This window comes from Stenella coeruleoalba (assembly GCF_951394435.1).
Source record: "Stenella coeruleoalba genome assembly, chromosome: 13".
Classification (NCBI taxonomy): Eukaryota; Metazoa; Chordata; class Mammalia; order Artiodactyla; family Delphinidae; genus Stenella; species Stenella coeruleoalba.
The window spans coordinates 83,348,188-83,365,399 of NC_137159.1; the positions used below are offsets into that span (position 1 = coordinate 83,348,188).

Below are 17,212 nucleotides of genomic sequence, written 5' to 3' on the forward strand. Positions count from 1 at the left end.
TGCCAGTGGTTGCTTCGCCAGGTGGGGAGGGATGCATAGGTGGAGCACAGAGGATTTTTTCAGGTGTTGAAACTACTCTGTATACTTTAATGATGGATATAAGACATTATGTGTTTGTCAAAACCCATAGAAAGTGCAACACAGAGTGAACCCTAATATAAATTATGGACTTTGGTTGATTTAAAAAAAGTGAAATGGGATGAGAGAAGAAAAATATACTAAGCAGTTTTTGGAAACTTTTTAATTTCCAGAATTGTTTCTTATGGTACTCCTTTACCTTTTTGGTATCACAGCATCATCAATGGTTTGATTTCATGACATGTTTTCCTTGGTCTTCCAGAATTTTTCTATTATAAGACACACAGAACAAAAAATAAATTGCTTCGATGTTTTTAAAGTGTCAGTCTGTTAGAGAATCCACTAATGAATTTTTCCAAAGCACAGTTTGGAATCACTTCTCCATATTGCACCTTTAGGATTTGAGTACTTTTTTGCTAAAATGCCAAGTTTTCTTTACTACCATTTTAATATAAACACTTGGTAATCTTCAACACACTGGTTTCAGAATTGGGACTCTGTCTTAAAAAAAATTCCCATGTCTTGCAAAATACATACAAATTTTTTCAGATTCTATGGAGTGATTTTCCCCCCCCTTAGGAAAAAAATCAGTAAATAAATTTGTTATTTTTTGCAGTTAAATACGGGAACATTTTTAGCTTTACTGGCCAAATTCATTGTTACATTCAGGTAGAAATCCTCTGGTGATCTCATTGGTTCAGTGCAGCTCTTTAACTGGATTCTGATAAATAAAATCCTCTAGGTCATTAAGATTGTCATTGGCCATGAATTCAGTCACTGGGATAAGGAACATTGTTTTGTTGTTCTTCAGTTGTCTTATTTTCACCCACCCCCTCCCCCGCAATAGTTAGATCTTAACAGGAGTGTGATTGGGGTGAGGGGCGGGAGGTTGGGTGATTGACTGTTAGCTATTGGGTTTACTGGTGCCAGGCGGTGTTTGGAATGGCCAATGTTTGGTGCCTCAGTAAGAGTGTTCCAGTGTATCTTTTAAGTTATGTTTTCTTACACTGATTTAAATTCATCCTTATAATACTACTTGCAATATTAAATAAAATCCCATGAATTCTGTTTAATTTCTGTAATTGATAGAAGAAGTCATAGTCCAACATCTAAGACAGCAGGACCCAGCTGGCCAGAGCACTTGATGGTTGGCTATTAGGAAATAATCTTTGCTCTGCATGATCCTTCAGGAAGCTGACCTCGTTACAACTCATGAATTGGGGCACAATTTTGGAGCAGAACACGATCCAGATGGTCTAGCAGAATGTGCCCCAAATGAGGACCAGGGAGGAAAGTATGTTATGTATCCCATAGCTGTGAGTGGCGATCACGAGAACAATAAGGTATGTAACTTTTGGAGCTTTTTTTATGTGGTTAGGAAAGAAAGAGGCTATGTTTAATTATAATGAGAGCTCAGAAAAGCTTTCCATTCTAGGGATGGAACGGCAGATTACGAAGTACCTTGAAACTTGGTTGTGTGTATTAAGAGTGAAACATGGTCCATCTAAATCTGCTCCTCTGGACTGTTTGTTGTCAAAGATGATCATGTGTTGGTTTGGGCTGTGTGGAAAATTAATTACTTAATATAATGGCTTGCACTGGAGTCCTAGTTTGCAGGATCTGGTGGGCTCAGGCTTTCAATTAAAAACTTCATTTAATTTACAGGTTTGTCATTCATATTAACCCTACACTGCTTCACAATTTGCACGTTTTAATAAACCTTCGCAAAAAAATATTTAATTTGCCATATGTAAGCGTCCTGTGGGTAGGGCCCTTCCTTGCCTTTCTGGTTACCGGTTCTGTCTCCAGTGCCTGTTCAGGGTAGCTGGTACATAATAAATACTTGTTAGGTAAATAGAGGAACGATTTTTGTTTTTTTAGAGGAACGATTTTTGAGGGTGTCTGATGGAGTACACAATACTCATTGACTTGGGACATGGTAAACAGCTGCAGAGACTTTGCTAAGCGTGGCTGTGACTAACTCGTAGAGCCTGAGCTGAAAGTGCTCATAGGTGTCTGTCTGGGCCTTCTGTCTGTCTGGGCCTTCTTCCTCTTACTTGAAGTTGAGCAGCATGAGGCATCATGAGGAAGATATTGTGGTTTTGTGCAGAATTTCAGTGGGCTGGGGGATGGGCTAACCATCTGCATCTAATCGGGAAGGAAGTGTCAAGTTATTTGTCCTGACTCCCCTTTTAAAGCCTGACTAGGAGCTAGAGGAAAGGATTACTTTTGCGTTTCCCTGGCCCTGACCCTGCCTTTTAAAATTCTGGTCTCATGTTTTTTTGTCGTGTTTTTTGTTTGTTGCATCTTGTTTTCTTTGGCTGTTAGGTGCAAAGTCCATTCCTCTCTTTCTTTGCTTGTTATGCTTTATTTTTCCTCCACTGGACAACCTGTGCCTGAGGAGCTACCTGTTTTGCCTGTTCTTCCATTGTATCACATACCCTATTGAATTTTTCTCCTTTTTTCAGAGGTTGTCTCTCTCTTTCTAATGATGTACATTATAGTTCAGCACTGTTCACTGGAAGGTTCTGTGATGGGGGAACACTATCTGCTGTACCCAATACAGTAGTCACTAGCCCCATGTGGCCAGTAAGCACTTGAAATGTGGCTGGAGAGACCAAGGAACTGAATTTTAAATTCTGTTTTATTTAAATTCAGTAGTGGTTGCCTGGGGCTGGAGGTGGGAATGGGCATTACCTGTAAAAGGATCTGAGGGACCTTACTGAGGTGATGAAATGTTCTAAAACTGATTTATGGTGATGGTTTCATCGCTTGGTGAAATTACTAGAAATCACTGAATTGTACAATTGAAACTGGTAAATTTTGTGATATGTAAAATATGCCTTAATAAAGCTGCAAAAAACCCAAACAACAACAACAAAAAACAGTGTGGGAACAGAGGGAAAATGGTGAGGATATAGGTGAGTCATGAAGCCATGAGTTGATAATTGCTGAAGCTGGTGAGGGGCCATGTGAGCATTCATGAATCCATTCTGTCCACTTTACAGATGCTTGAACGTTTCTGTAATAAAAAGTGTGAAATATGTGGTGAGGAAAAAGAAATTTAAATAATCACATATGGCCAGTGGCTGCCGTACTAGACAGTGCAGCTCTAGTTGTTAGTCACTGCTTCTTGGTCATGAGGATGGCATCAGTACTTTGGGGTAAAATGTTTTACTTTGCAGACTGTTCACGTGAGCATGCGTGGTGCTCACTCTTCCTGTTACAAGTTCTTCCTAAGGGAGACTTCGCCGATGGGCTCTCGGAACAGCCCTGTAGGAACTCGCTAATGAGGATGGAGGCTGGGCAGAGCCATTTATTTATCCTGGAGCTGCTAGTCTATCAGCGAAGAACACTTTATCCATTTATTTATTTTGTCCCAAGTGTATTTTCTTTAATAGTTTGGTTTACCCAAGTAGTAATCTCCTTGTAAAAAGATACGGAGCATCTTCTAGTCCACATTTTAATTCCTTAATTAAAATTAATTCCTTAAAATGTTTTTAACTAGGTAAACAAGGCTCCAGGACAAAAATAAGGTGGTTCCTCGACCTAGAAAGACAGGACCTGGCACCTTGCACCAGACAAGCCACTGAGAAGTATCAAGCCACAGGCTCTGCTGTGAGCAGACGGCATTAGGGATTGTAACCTCTTAGAGTTTATTGGTGGGAGGAGAAGGCGGTGTGGTCAGGATACAGAGAGAGGGCTCAGAGGTCTCTGGGGAGTGCGGAGGCAACAGCAGCGAGAGTGAAGTGGTCACTTTTCCCTCAGCTCTGTCCGGGGGTCCAGCTGCTTAGGGGTGTGACTCTGATAAATTAGCAAAGAGATCTGACTGGTTCAGTGTGAATTTGAATTCATAAGGACCTGGCCTCCCATAATGAACTCGTAGAATTGAGCTCATGAGTATGCAGTGCTGGTGAATAAACGCAGCAAAATACAACTGCCCGAGGTCTAGACTGAAATAACCAGGCCCCTTAAAAATGTCTTTACTATGCTTTAAAAAAAATCCAATTAGTGTTTCCGTTTAGGGAGATGGGGTCTTCAGTGTCTTTCGGAGAGTAATCCTTTTGTATCTGATTCAGTGGTCACAGTCACCTTTGGAGGGTCGAAAAGGAAAATCAATTCAGTTTTCTCTTCCTGTGTAGGGAAAACCTACACAGTTCTTCCCTATTGTGTGTTTCTTCCTGTGTGTCTACTTTACTATTCACAGAGCCCACTTCACTTCTGACCCTTCTGGTCACCAAACGTGGAGGTTTTACTCTACACCAAGCTGTTTCCTGCAACGCCAGCTGGGTTTAAGTCAGTTCTGACACTCTCTTCCTGGAGATAGCATCAGATCCCAAAGGTTAAGGGCTCAGTCCCGTAAGAGTGCCCTGATGCTGCGCTCCCCCCCCCCACATCCCCAGATGCCACTCAGAAGCCCAGGTCATCGCCTGTGCTTCTAAGCAACTGGCTATAGATTGGGGGTTCCAGTGACCCTCTCCTTGGGCTCAGTTAATTTCCTAGAGCAGCTCGTAGAACTCAGGGAAACACGTTTGCCAGTTTATGATAAAAGGCTATGATCAAGGATACAGATGAGCATCGAGATGGAAGAGATGCAGAGGGCGAGGTGTGTGGGAAGGGGCGTGGCGCTGCCTTGCCTCAGAGTGCACCCCTCTCCCAGCACCCCCGTGTCCACCAACCCCTAAGCTCTCTGAACCCTGTACTTTGGGGATTTTATGGAGGCTTCATCGCATAGGCACGATCAGCCATTAGCTCCATTTTAAGCCCTTGTCCCTTCGAAAGAGAATGGAAGGCGGGGCTGAAAATTCCAAGCTTCTCATGGCGGCTTGGTCATTTTGGTGACCAGCCCCCATCCAGGAGCCCCCAAGGAGCCCACTCCAAGTCAGCTCATTACAACAAAAGACACTCCCATTTTGACCCAGGAAATTACAGGGGCTTCGGGAGCTCTGTGCTAGGAACTGGGGCCAGAGACCAGTGTATATGTTATACTATTTCATAAGGGTCCTGTGCTCTCTGCTCCTCAGGGGTCTCATGGCCCTTGTCTGGGTTGAAAGTGAAGCCATTGTATCCGTTTGCAAACCGTGGCGGCCCTACCTCTACAAGTACCCGCGCTGAGCTTTACCCAAGTCTTGTTCCGCTTCTCTTGATAATTTCAGATGGTTTGGGAAATGGACTCCATTTTAGAGCTCCAGGTAAAAATGCCCAGATTTAGAAGGTCATTTTCATGTTTCTGTACACCAAGTGGGCAAGCTAGGGTTCAGGCTTCCTTTGAGATGCTGGTCAACTGTAGAAACTCAAAGAAACAAGATCTTGGGGACTCATGAAAACGTTTAGGTAATAATTTGAAATTTAATCTTTTAATAGACTATATGTAATAACATGCCTCTTACTAAGCTCAACTATTTAAACACTTTAAACATGGATCATTGATGTAAATATTCAGGGAAAGCTGAAGAGGTAAACCAGAGCAGACCCTGTTTTGCAGGCCTGACGTTGCATCTAGGAAGATGGCCGCCTGTGCCCTGTTCTCAGTGTCCCTGCAGCGGGGCCTGTGCCTGCGCCTGGGGTGGCTTAGAGTCTGGTGACTCTCTGCTCGTGCTAGGCTGGCTGGGGTGTTTGGTCTCAGCATTCGTGTAGCTTACTTTCCTGTGAAGAATTTTAGGCTCTTAACCACGTTCATGTCACCTTTTTAGCATCTTACAGAGGGCCATGATTCAATTCCATACAAATGACATTTAGAGGCGACAGTGAACCTGACATACCTTCAAGGGGGTTCTGATTGTGGCTTTTGTGTTAAAGTTTGTCCCTGGAAAAGAAGCACAAACACCACCTGGGAATGAATTTTTATGTTATTTTGGGTCCTATGTGGCCTCTTTTCTCTTAAGATGTTTTCAAACTGCAGTAAACAGTCCATCTATAAGACCATTGAAAGTAAGGCCCAGGAGTGTTTTCAAGAACGCAGCAACAAAGTGTGCGGGAACTCCAGGGTGGACGAGGGGGAGGAGTGTGACCCCGGCATCATGTACCTGAACAATGACACCTGCTGCAACAGTGACTGCATGCTGAGGCCGGGCGTCCAGTGCAGGTGAGGAGCGTGGCGCGGGGTGGAGTTGGGCGCCTGACAGGGGTCCTCACAACAGCGGGCTGAAAGCGCGGGGCTCTAGAATCATCAGAGGGCCTGGCAAGTGTGTGTTTACCCCTTCTGCCCTTTATAGCGAGAAAAATGTTTTCTGGAAAGCAATGTGACATCGTATCACAAGTCCTCCATCTCGCGTCCTCTCTGCTGTAGCGATGCCGTAGTACAAAGAATCTTTTCTAAGGAAACAGATGCACAAAGATGATTCAGCAGGGATGTTCATGGCTACATCCTTTCATAATAACAAAGTATGGGGAACAATCAAAATGACAGTCCTGGGACATAAATTAATTATTGTGTATCTATACTGTAAATAGTGTTGAAGAATACTGTTTAATCCCAGAAACTGTGGAGGAAGCAGGTTACAAGTTAGAAGGTACTTAAATTTCCATTTTTAACGTCCAGTGCCTGGCTTAGAAGTAGGGGGAAAACTTTGATTTATGGTCACAGATTTAACGGAATACAGTGCTTATTAACACTGTAAATACTGACAGGGCTGACTAGTTTCTTGACCACTGTTGCCTTGTGGGCTTGAGTATTTTTTGTTTTGTTTTTTTAAGTTTTTGGCTGCGCCACGCGGCATGTAGGATCTTAGTTCCCTGACCAGGGATCGAACCCATGTCCCCCTGTGTTGGGAGTGTGGAGTCTTAACCACTGGACCACCAGGGAAGTCCTTTTTTTTTTTTTTTTTAATTACTGTATTAAGTTAATGAAAACCAATGACACCAAGATGTTTTAAAGATGGGTCACTTTGGACCACTGTGCTGCGTGAGTCTGCATCAGGAAGGGCAGATGGACCATGTGCAGGTGGTGCTACCACCTGGGAGTCTGTGCAGGAGTGGGTGATCCAGCCAGGAGCCCCTGCCCTGCCATTTCGGGGCCCTGTGGCATGACCGTAGTCTGTGCTGTGGGGCTGTTCTTTGACTTGGACTGTCTGCTCTTCCTCTGTAGTGATAGGAACAGTCCTTGCTGTAAAAACTGTCAGTTCGAGACGGCCCAGAAGAAGTGCCAAGAGGCCATTAATGCTACGTGCAAAGGCGTGTCTTACTGCACAGGTATGTCCTCCCGTCGGTTCTCTTGGAATAATTTGCTCAAGCAGGTATGTGTGTGTTGGAAAGCAAGATTGTGTTTCATTCAGATGAATATAGCCCTTTCTTTTTGTTAACCTCATGTGCAGAGTTGAGTTGATCTCAGCACACTTGTCATTGGTCTGTGCAAGGCCTGTGATTATTTCTCTTCGTTGTTTATTCCCTTTTATTCACTTCCATTCTCCTTCCCCTCATAGGCATCTGCTTTAACGTGTCTAATATTTGCCTAGATAGGTGTATATCCTTGAAAGATAGTGTGTTTATCTTCTGTATATGTGTGTTTTTAACGTGCCAAAGTGGTACTCTACCTTAGATCGTTTTTTTTTAAACTCAATACCATGTTTTTACAACTCTGTTTTCTATTGCTCTGTATTTCTGTCTGTGTATCTGTATCTTTGTATCTAGTTCATTGTTTCGGGCACTTGCTGAGTGTTTAGTTTTGTGATTTACTATATTTTACTTATCTGTTCGCCAAGCAGTAGCTGCTTGGATTGCCTTTATCTCCTAATACTACAGATAGGACTACACCGAACACCCTTACACATCTACTTTGGGAGCTCTGAGAGCTTGCTGAGTGCATACGGAGGAGTGGGTGCATACGGAGGAGTGGAATTGCTTAGTCGTGGAGGGAGGCACTCCAGCGTTCTCTAGAACAGCAGTAACGGGTTTTGTCAGTGCCCCCGTCAGTGGTCCAGGTTCCTGTATTCTGACGTCCTTGCTGACACACTGTATTATCTGGCTGTCTTATTTTTTTTTGCTGGTCTGATGAGTATAAAGTGATTTCTTCTTATTTACATTTTTCTTGAACATCTCTTTATATTTGTTAGCTATTTAGATTTCTCCTTTTGTGAATAACTAGTTCATTTAGTTGGTCCATTTTTAAAAATTGCATTTCATTTTTGCTATTACTGATTTGGAGGAGTTCTTTTATGATAATCCATTTGGTTTAAACATTGCATATGCCTTCCTCCTATCTGTTGTCCTTTTTGGAACTGAAATCTTTCACTTGAATCAAATCTGTCATTTTGTTTGTGTGTTTATTTTTTTGAGTTGTGGATAGTTACAAAGATATTTTCCACAGCTGCTTCTGTAGCTTCATAGTTTTACCTTTCACATTTAGGACTTTATCTGGAGCTAAGTTTGAGATTGTATTGATTATCAATATTACCTGTAGTTCTTAGTACCTGTAGTTAGTTGTTCCTTTAAAAAATCCCCAAGCTATATTATTAGGTACATGATTGGACATATTCTCTACATCTTCTTGATCTGCTATTCCTTCATCGGTATGTAATGCTCCTTTTTGACCCTTGTGATTTCTTTTAAATTTTTTTTTTAAATTTGTATTGGAGTATAGTTGACTTACAGTGTTGTGTTAGTTACAGGTGTATAGCAGAGTGAATCCGTTACACATATACTGTTTTAACGTGTTAGTATTCAGTCTGCTGCCTGTTTGTTGTTCTTGTGCCTGTTTGTCTGGTGTATCTATCCCATCTTGCATTTTTCTAATTTCTGTGCCCTTTGGTTGCTTGGTTTGATTTTTGTAGCAGCTTTATTGAGATACAATTAACATATAATACCACCTGCCCATTTAAAGTGTAAGTTCAGTGGTTTCTAGTATACTCACATTTGTGCATCCACCTACCAGTCCGTTTTCATCACCTGAAAAAGAAATCCGCATCCTTCAGCCCCCATTTCGAGTCCCCTCTTCATCCCAGCTCCAGAGAGCCACTCATCTACTTTCTGTCTCTATGGATTTGCCTAATCTGGATGTTTCATATAAATGGAATCATACAATATGTGGGCTTCTTTCCCTCAGAATAATGTTTTCAAGGGTTATCCATGTTGTAGCATGAATCAGTCCTTCATTTATTTTAATTGCTGAATAATATTCCATTGTGTGGATATATCACATTTTTTATTCATTCATCAATTGATGAATTTTGGATTGTTGCTGCTTTTTGGCTGCTATGAATAATGATACTATGCAGATTTGTGTGCAAGTTTTTTTTTTTAATGAACCCACCCAATTTTTAATTAATTAATTAATTAAAGTTTTGGCTGCATTGGGTCTTTGTTGCTGTGCGCGGGCTTTCTCTAGTTGTGGTGAGCGGGGGCTACTCTTCGTTGTGGTGCGCGGGCTTCTCGTTGTGCTGGCTTCTCATTGCAGAGCACAGGCTCTAGGTGCACAGGCTTCAGTAGTTGTGGCACGTGCGCTCAGTAGTTGTGGCTCGCGGGCTCTGGAGCGCAGGCTCAGTAGTTGCGACGCATGGGCTTAGTTGCTCCGCGGCATGTGGAATCCTCCCGGACCAGGGCTCGAACCCGTGTCCCCTGCACTGGCAGGCAGATACTTGACCACTGTGCCACCAGGGAAGTCCCTGTGTGCAAGTTTTTGTGTGGACTTATGTTTTTATTTCTCCTATATATATATCCTTTTGTTGAATTGCTGGGTCATGCGGTAACTGTTTAATCCTTTGAAGAACTGCCAGGCTGTTTTCCAAGTGGCTGCCCATTTTACGTTCCCACCAGCATGTGTGAAGGTTCCAGTTTCTCCACATCCTCACTAATACTTCTTATTGTCTTTTTTTATTTTTTGGCCACACCACACGGCATGTGGGATCTCAGTTCCCCAACCCAGGGATCGAACCCGTGCCCTCTGCAGTGGAAGCGTGGAGTCCCAACCACTGGACCATCAGGGAATTCCCGTCTTTTTGATTGTAGCCATCCTAGTGGATGCGAGGTTTTATCTCGTTTTGATTTTTCCCTCGGCTTTTACACGTGCATTTTATGAGATGTTACACATGATTCTTACATTCTGAGATCTGTCAGCATCACATTAGTTTGGCAAATGTCAAGAGCCTGAATATCTCAATTAGTCTTTAAAAAACACTTTCTAGGAGCTTCCCTGGTGGCGCGGTGGTTGACAGTCCGCCTGCCGATGCAGGGGACACGGGTTCGTGCCCCGGTCTGGGAAGATCCCACATGCCGCAGAGCGGCTGGGCCCGTGAGCCATGGCCGCTGAGCCTGCGCGTCCAGAGCCTGTGCTCCGCAACGGGAGAGGCCACAACAGTGAGAGGCCCGCGTAGCGCAAAAACCCCCCAAAAAACCCCCCCAAAACCACTTTCTAGCTGTGCTCAGTGTTTGTCTTTATTGTAATAATAGAAAGATGTTTTCTTTAAATAAGTGTAAGTAAAACAATTTGAAAAAAAGATATTCCTTTTCAAACAGCCTTTTGTTCCCTTGGTATTTTATACAAAGTAGCAGCAGCAGCATCACCTGGGCTCTTGTTAGAAATGGAAATGCTTGGTCCCCTCCCCGGGCCTCCTGCAACTGGTAGCTCGGGGCAGGGCCCAGCCCTCTGTTGCAGCATCCACTGGCAGATCTGCATGCATGCTCCACTCGGAGTACCATGTTAAATAGGTGATGCTATATGTTTTTAATTATTTTCCTGTCTTTTTATACTCTGATTTTAATCTTTTAAGAACAGATGTTCAACAAATATTCTAAAGCATTTTTTATGTCTCTGCTGAGGGCAGCATAACATACTAAAAATATGGTGACAGTACAGAACATAAACCTCCCCCGAACTTGCTGTACTTTTTCCAGAGTTTGCTTCCAGTGGCAGTGAGTTTGCTATAAGACAGTCTTGTTGGCACTCTGAATGCCCAGCACCCGTAACGGGTTTTATAAAACCAGAGGCAGAGGTAGCAGCCTAAGCAAGTGTCTCATATGTGTTAGGTAGTTAATGAAAGGCTGCTTTTGTAGGAAATAGGGCAGATTCCTTTAAGTTCACAGCCCTTTGAGTCCGAATCTTTTGACTGGTTCCATTCCTCAGCTGAGAGGCCAGGCCTGTGGTCTTTCCCTTCCCTTTTAGTGTTGGCTTTCAACTGCTCGTGCTTCTCATTTTCCAGAATGAGTCATTCGTTCCACCCTTTCTCTCGAATTTAACATCCTTGGTTGGCTTCTCTTTGTCCTTATGAATCATTGATTCATTTAAGAAATATCTGTGGCTTACCTACAGTGTGACAGGGATTGGACATCACTGATTCATTAATAGTTTGGGGCTCTGCTCTCATGGAGCTTACCAGTCTGGTGGTAAGAAACAGAAAATAACCACAGGTAATCGAATAGATGTAAATTGTAAAACATGTGCTGTGAAGGGCAGGAGCCCGTGGAGTGACAGAGCATGGCGGGGGTGAGGGGCCACCAGCTTAGGCAGGGTCCTCGGGGATGGCTGAGAAAGGCTGAGCAAGGAGGTCTTGGAGAGAAAATCTGAAGGGTGAGAAGCAGCCAGTCCTCTCAGAGAGTGGAGACAAGAACCTTGTGGGTACTGAGCGCATACAGTCAGGTTCTGAGGTGAGAGAGAAATGGAGTACATTGAAGGGTGGCCGTTGGAGCGGGCGTGTGGCTTGGGGATGGTCGTGTGCCTTCCTAGGGAGTTTGCGTCTTAGTCAAGGGAGGGCACACAGGTGTCTTTTATTGGTGCTAGTAGTAGAGATCTCTTTTGTATATACATTCTTTTGTATGTATGTTATGTTTCACAGTATAAAGGTAAAAGCAGAATGCTTGGCATGTGTAAGTAGTGACGGAGGCGAGGCCATGGGAGCCGGGTGGACGCTGGGAGGAGTGGGCAGCTTGGTGCCCGGCATGGCCAGGCCTCGGTGCTCCCCGGCTGCCGGGACACGGGCCGCCCCGTGGAACTGGGCCGCGTGACTCAGGGCGGCCCGTGTGCCCTTTGCGTGCTGCAGGTAACAGCAGTGAGTGCCCCCCTCCTGGCGATGCTGCCGACGACACGGTGTGCTTGGATCTCGGCAAGTGTAAAGACGGCAAGTGTGTGCCCTTCTGCGAGCGGGAGCAGAGGCTGGAGTCCTGCGCGTGTAACGGTGAGCACGTGGCCCTGCCCATCCTTGCAGCGGGGCGAGGGCAGGAGCAGCGGGTGGTGTGCGCAGACGGACCGCTGCCTCTGGGTCCCGCTCCTTCCACGGTCGTCTCCGGAAGCCGTCCTGTCCATCTCCCTCGTGGCTGTGTTTTCAGACCGTGAGGCCACTCGGCGGTGAGGCCAGAGGGGACTGCGGAAGGGCGGGTGGCTGGAGGTCTGTCCTCACTCCTCCTCCCGCTGGCCTCGAGCTCTGGTGTGGCCCAGGACCCACCCGGTGCGGCCCAGGCCCGGGTCCCCCCTCTGTCGGGACGTCTGCTGGGCCAGCCGCTGCCGCTCCCTGCCAGACGCCTGGGGCAGGGACCTCTCAGCCACGGCCTCTGGGACCCTTGTCCTCAGATTTCCACACTGTTTTTGGAACCCTTGGGTCTGAGGAAGGGCCTGAGGTACTGGCTGGGCTCTGAGCTCCCCGCCCTCCATCGGAGAGAGTTCTGCTGCTTTCACAACAAAAATCCCAGAAGTCAGAACCCCTGGGATGGGCACTTAGCATCCACACAGTGGAGCACGCGGCTCTTCCAGGTGGAATAACATGTAAATAAAGGTAACACACAGTCAACGTCAGATGATTTATTCAGTGAGCGGCAAGAGACTTGGGGTGCCCTGGAAGCACGCATAGTAAGTGCCCAGGAAATGCTGATACGTGAATGAATGAGGAGAAGGGTTTTGTTTTCCCTTTAAAGTGGTTTTGCTTGTTTTTGTGTTCTGGCTGATTTCAGTTTTTCCTAAGAGGTCAAGTAAAGATTGTCCCGCGTTATACGGCCTGTTGACCTTTTGGACATTCCTGCCGTTTGTACGTGTGCCAAATACCCCGCGTGCTGTCGGAGGGTGGTGTCCATGGAGGGGAGAGGTCGTGCTTGGCCGCGGTGCTCCTGTCGCTGGTGGGTCACTCAGATCTGCCCCCAGGCTGGCAGTTCTGTCACAGTGGCTTGGCTCTCGCTGGAGCCTTGGCTTTCCAGAGTGTGCTGGAAACTGAGAAGCCAAGGATTGAAAGCCGCAGCGTAATAACGCTGGGACGGAGGGAATCATTTAGCATTATGAAGGGTTTGAAGTAGAGAGAATCTGCCTTTTAATCTCTTAAAGGAAACTTTTCTGTGTAAATCGTTTTTACCTTTTGCTTTACCTCTCTGAGGGCTGAGGAGCCTGAACTCAGGAGTTACTCCTTGGCAGGGGGAGGGGAGGGGAGGGGAGGGGTGTGAAACCAGGATCATATTCGCTGTTGGAATAAAGAATGAGTGCGATTCCTTCCCTGCGGGAGCGGGGTAGGAGGGGGACAGGCAGGAGGAGAGCGCGTGTCTAAGAGGCTCTGCTGTTTCAGAAACCGACAACTCGTGCAAGGTGTGCTGCAGGGACCCCTCGGGCCGCTGCCTGCCCTATGTCGACGCCGAACAGAAGAACTTATTTTTGAGGAAGGGAAAGCCCTGTACAGTAGGATTTTGTGACATGAATGTGAGTATTTATTTATCTGCAGCTTTTTCTCTAACAGCCAGATGTGAAGTTTTTATTTTGTAAATGCTGGGTTTTGCAAATGGAAGGGAATCAGAGCACAGATGCTCACATGTCTATCCGTTGTCGTTGTGTGAGAGTCTAGTTACGTACTGTGCGTGTGACCTCGGAGGACCAGGTGCTCTCAGGAGACTGGGCAGGACCTGGGGGACTTTGTGGTAAAGCTGAGTTTGAGGCAGGGAGTCCTACTTACTTGGTTTTCTGGGCTAATTATAAAAGTCACTAATTCTGCAGGATTGCAAGCTCTGATTTTGAAATGGGTGCCGAGTGGGCAGGAAAGACCTACGGGCAGCTTGACTCGCCTAAGTCAGACCCTTCTGCTGTCCACAGAAACACGGTTTTATCCCTGCACTGTCACGGGGGCTCGAGAGGCTTCTCTGGCAGTGTGTGTGTGAGATCAGTGCAGTCCTTACTGGAATTGGCCCATCTTTAACAAACTGGTTTTCTTGAGTTTTGTCTTCTGGTAATTCTAAATCCACTTATGAAAATGGACTGAGTGTGGAGTGTCAGTGACAGAGAATGCTACCTTCTTAGGTGCCCATTCCAGTGTGTCAGAGATGGCTCTCCGGGCCGTTTGGTTTCAGTGGAGCCCTTTTCGTGTTAATTGTGTGTTTGACTTGAAGGCAGCCATGTTCCTTCTAAATGCATGGCCGCTGGGGTAATGACGGGTGCTTTCTGTTCACAGGGCAAATGTGAGAAGCGAGTGCAGGATGTCATTGAGCGGTTCTGGGAGTTCATTGACAAGCTGAGCATCAATACTTTCGGTACGTGGTTTCCCCAGGTGGATGGTTGCTTGGAACTGAGCTGATTTCACTGATGACGTTAGAAAAGTGTGGTTTCAGACTGATAGGCCCTAATCGTGCAATAGAAGATGGAAATAGTTACCACTTTTGTTCTGAAACGACTTCGTTGGCTAAAACAAAGTGGACACATTATAGGTCTGCCCCTGTGTAGCATGGATGCACAAATTTTAAAACAAGGGAAGTAAAAATACTGGCTTCTTTACTAAAAAATGAACATGTGACAGCGTAAGTGTCCTTCAGTCCTATAGATTGCAAAGCTGAATCCTGCTTGATATAAGAGTCATTTATTTAAAAGTGGGCCTCAGACTTTGCAGAAGCAAGGATGCACTGTGTCCTCTAGGGCTCATAAGTTAGGGTTTAGTCACAAAAACAATAGTACCCAGACCGCATCAGCGTTGTCCTCGCAAGCATTGTTCCTAGTAGGAGCCGCCTCCAGGATGAGTCTCCTGCACTGTCCCTCCGGGGACTGTGTGGGCCCTCCTGTGATGTGATCTGTTCTCCACAAGCACATGGGTCCATTCTGGGGAGAGCTCCCGTGTGTGGGGGGACAGCTGGGTGTAGAGCAGGTGGCACAGAAACGCTTCTCGGTACCAGCCCAGTTGTTATATCCCGCCAGCAGTCTGTGCCGTTTGACACGTGATAGTACTCTAAGAACGTTGCATTTTCAATTTCTAAAGTACTTGGTCAAGACATTCACTGTTTGGAATTGTTCACAGGGAAGTTTTTAGCAGACAACATCGTAGGCTCCGTCCTGGTTTTCTCCTTGATATTTTGGATTCCTTTCAGCATTCTGGTCCATTGTGTGGTAAGTCACCAGTTTTTAAGTGATGAAACATTTTATTAAAATTTTGAGCAACTCGAACCATGTTATCTTCGGAAAAGATAAAAAGTTCTTCTTAGAAAAATCTGACCTGCTGTTTCCAATGACATTTTTGGTGCTATCCCTGGGAAAGCATTTTTTGTAAAAAGATTAACTAATGGTCTCTAAAAAAAATCACGTATTTTGTGCACGGATGTTTCGCTCTCATGTATAATTTCTGAGTTTTATACTTCTAAGCACAGGAGACTGGTTAACTGGGCTTGTCCAGGACCTCTGAGGAGTGAAGCTTCTAAACGAGCGCGCCCAGGCTGACTTTGCTGTGGCAGAGCAGATGCCAAACAGCAGCATTCCAGACATGCTGCCCCATCAGGTCTGCAGTCTTGGCAGCGTCGTCTGGGGTGCTCGCTCAGATGCTTCCACATGAGGAGAGGGAGCCATCTTCTTTACTGTTCAAAATGAGGAACAGTTAACAGTTGAATAGGGCTTTGAGAAACTCCAGGCACTTTATGAAGTTTGATTTTGAAACGGGTGCTGAGTGGGTAGGAAAGACCTACGGGCAGCTTGACTCGCCTAAGTCAGACCCTTCTGCTGTCCACAGAAACACGATTTTATCCCTGTGCTGTCACGGGGAGGGCTTCAGGGGCTCGAGAGGCTTCGCTGGGCGGCCTGGTCCTGTTTTCCCGAAAATTTCTTTCTCCAGAAATTTTCTTATAGATCCGTTCTCCTTGCTTCTGTGGGAAAAGGAGGATTTGTCTGCTGTGTAGATGAGGACGTCAGAGCCAGGCTTCCAGGCCTGTGCCCTGAAACCCCTGTGCGGGGCCCTCCCGCGAGCACGTGGGATGCTCCGGCCCGGCGAGCTCTCCGGTCTTCACGGCCCCGTGCCTTCCCTCGGCTGCGCGCTCTCACTGAACGGCTCTTCTCTCGGGCGGCGAGCCTGCCGGACGCCAGGAGGAGCCCTGCGAAAGCGGAGCGGTGTTAAAGGGGACGCGGTGGAGGCTTTGACAGATGGGACGGTCGCTTTTACCCGAGAGTCAGACCTGCGTGGTTTACGGCGAGTTACGACTGTGGACCGAGAGGCCTGATGCTCAATTTCTGCGCAGGGCTGCCGACGGGAGGGCGGGCAGTGGCTTGTCTCTGACCTCAGTGGCCGTTCAGGGCAGCCAGGCTGGAAGCCAGGCCCTGGGCAGGGACCGAGGGCGGAGGGCGGACCACGTGTCCAGCCTTCTGCAGGGTGTGTGTCAGGACTCGAGGCCTGGCGCCGCCAAGAGCTGGGGCCACAGCGACCCTGGACACGGCCAGGAGGAGTGACGAGGCTCTGGTGGGCTGGGTCGCTGCGAGGCCAGCGCTGGCCGCACGGAGCCACCCTCGTTCCTACCCGGGGCGGGGCCTCAGACACCAGCGCTTAAACCTTGCCTGTTTCCTTACTTAACGCCAAAAAACACATTTCTTTGACGTGCAGAGCAAACACTTGGGCAGAACCCTTAAAGCGTGGCTGCAAAGTTCCTCCTCCTCTGCGCGACCTGCTTCCACTTTGTACACCTCCAGCTCTGAGTTCGTTCTTCCCCGGACAGTAGGAGGGGCTTATGAGGAAGGGGCGCTGAACGGAGCTGTTCGCAGGAGTGACACTGCTCTGCTCTTCTTTCTAGGATAAGAAACTGGACAAGCAGTTTGAATCGCTGTCTCTGTTCCACCCCAGTGTAAGTATCTCTCACGAGTCGTTCTCGGTTGTATTTTGAGGCCTGCTAAGCAGAGACCTTCACTGGCCTCCCCAGCAAGAGCCACCAGCCTTTCCATCGGCGCCGTCTCTGGCAGGAAGGTCCTGGGGTAGCAGGAGGGATATAGGTTGGATGC

At 46.5% G+C, this 17,212-nt stretch overlaps 1 protein-coding gene across 4 annotated transcripts in view; it reads left to right on the top strand.

Moving 5' to 3' along the window:
* ADAM17 (ADAM metallopeptidase domain 17) overlaps positions 1 to 17,212 on the top strand; it is a 50,663-nt gene that overhangs the window by 32,683 nt on the left and 768 nt on the right. For all 4 annotated transcript variants that reach the window (XM_079941480.1, XM_079941482.1, XM_079941481.1 and 1 more), the window contains 8 exons: positions 1,269 to 1,421; positions 5,964 to 6,163; positions 7,166 to 7,269; positions 12,048 to 12,182; positions 13,551 to 13,681; positions 14,424 to 14,502; positions 15,258 to 15,346; positions 17,008 to 17,058. In XM_079941480.1, coding sequence (XP_079797606.1) covers positions 1,269 to 1,421; positions 5,964 to 6,163; positions 7,166 to 7,269; positions 12,048 to 12,182; positions 13,551 to 13,681; positions 14,424 to 14,502; positions 15,258 to 15,346; positions 17,008 to 17,058 — 942 coding nt within the window. The remainder of the gene's footprint in view (positions 1 to 1,268; positions 1,422 to 5,963; positions 6,164 to 7,165; positions 7,270 to 12,047; positions 12,183 to 13,550; positions 13,682 to 14,423; positions 14,503 to 15,257; positions 15,347 to 17,007; positions 17,059 to 17,212) is intronic.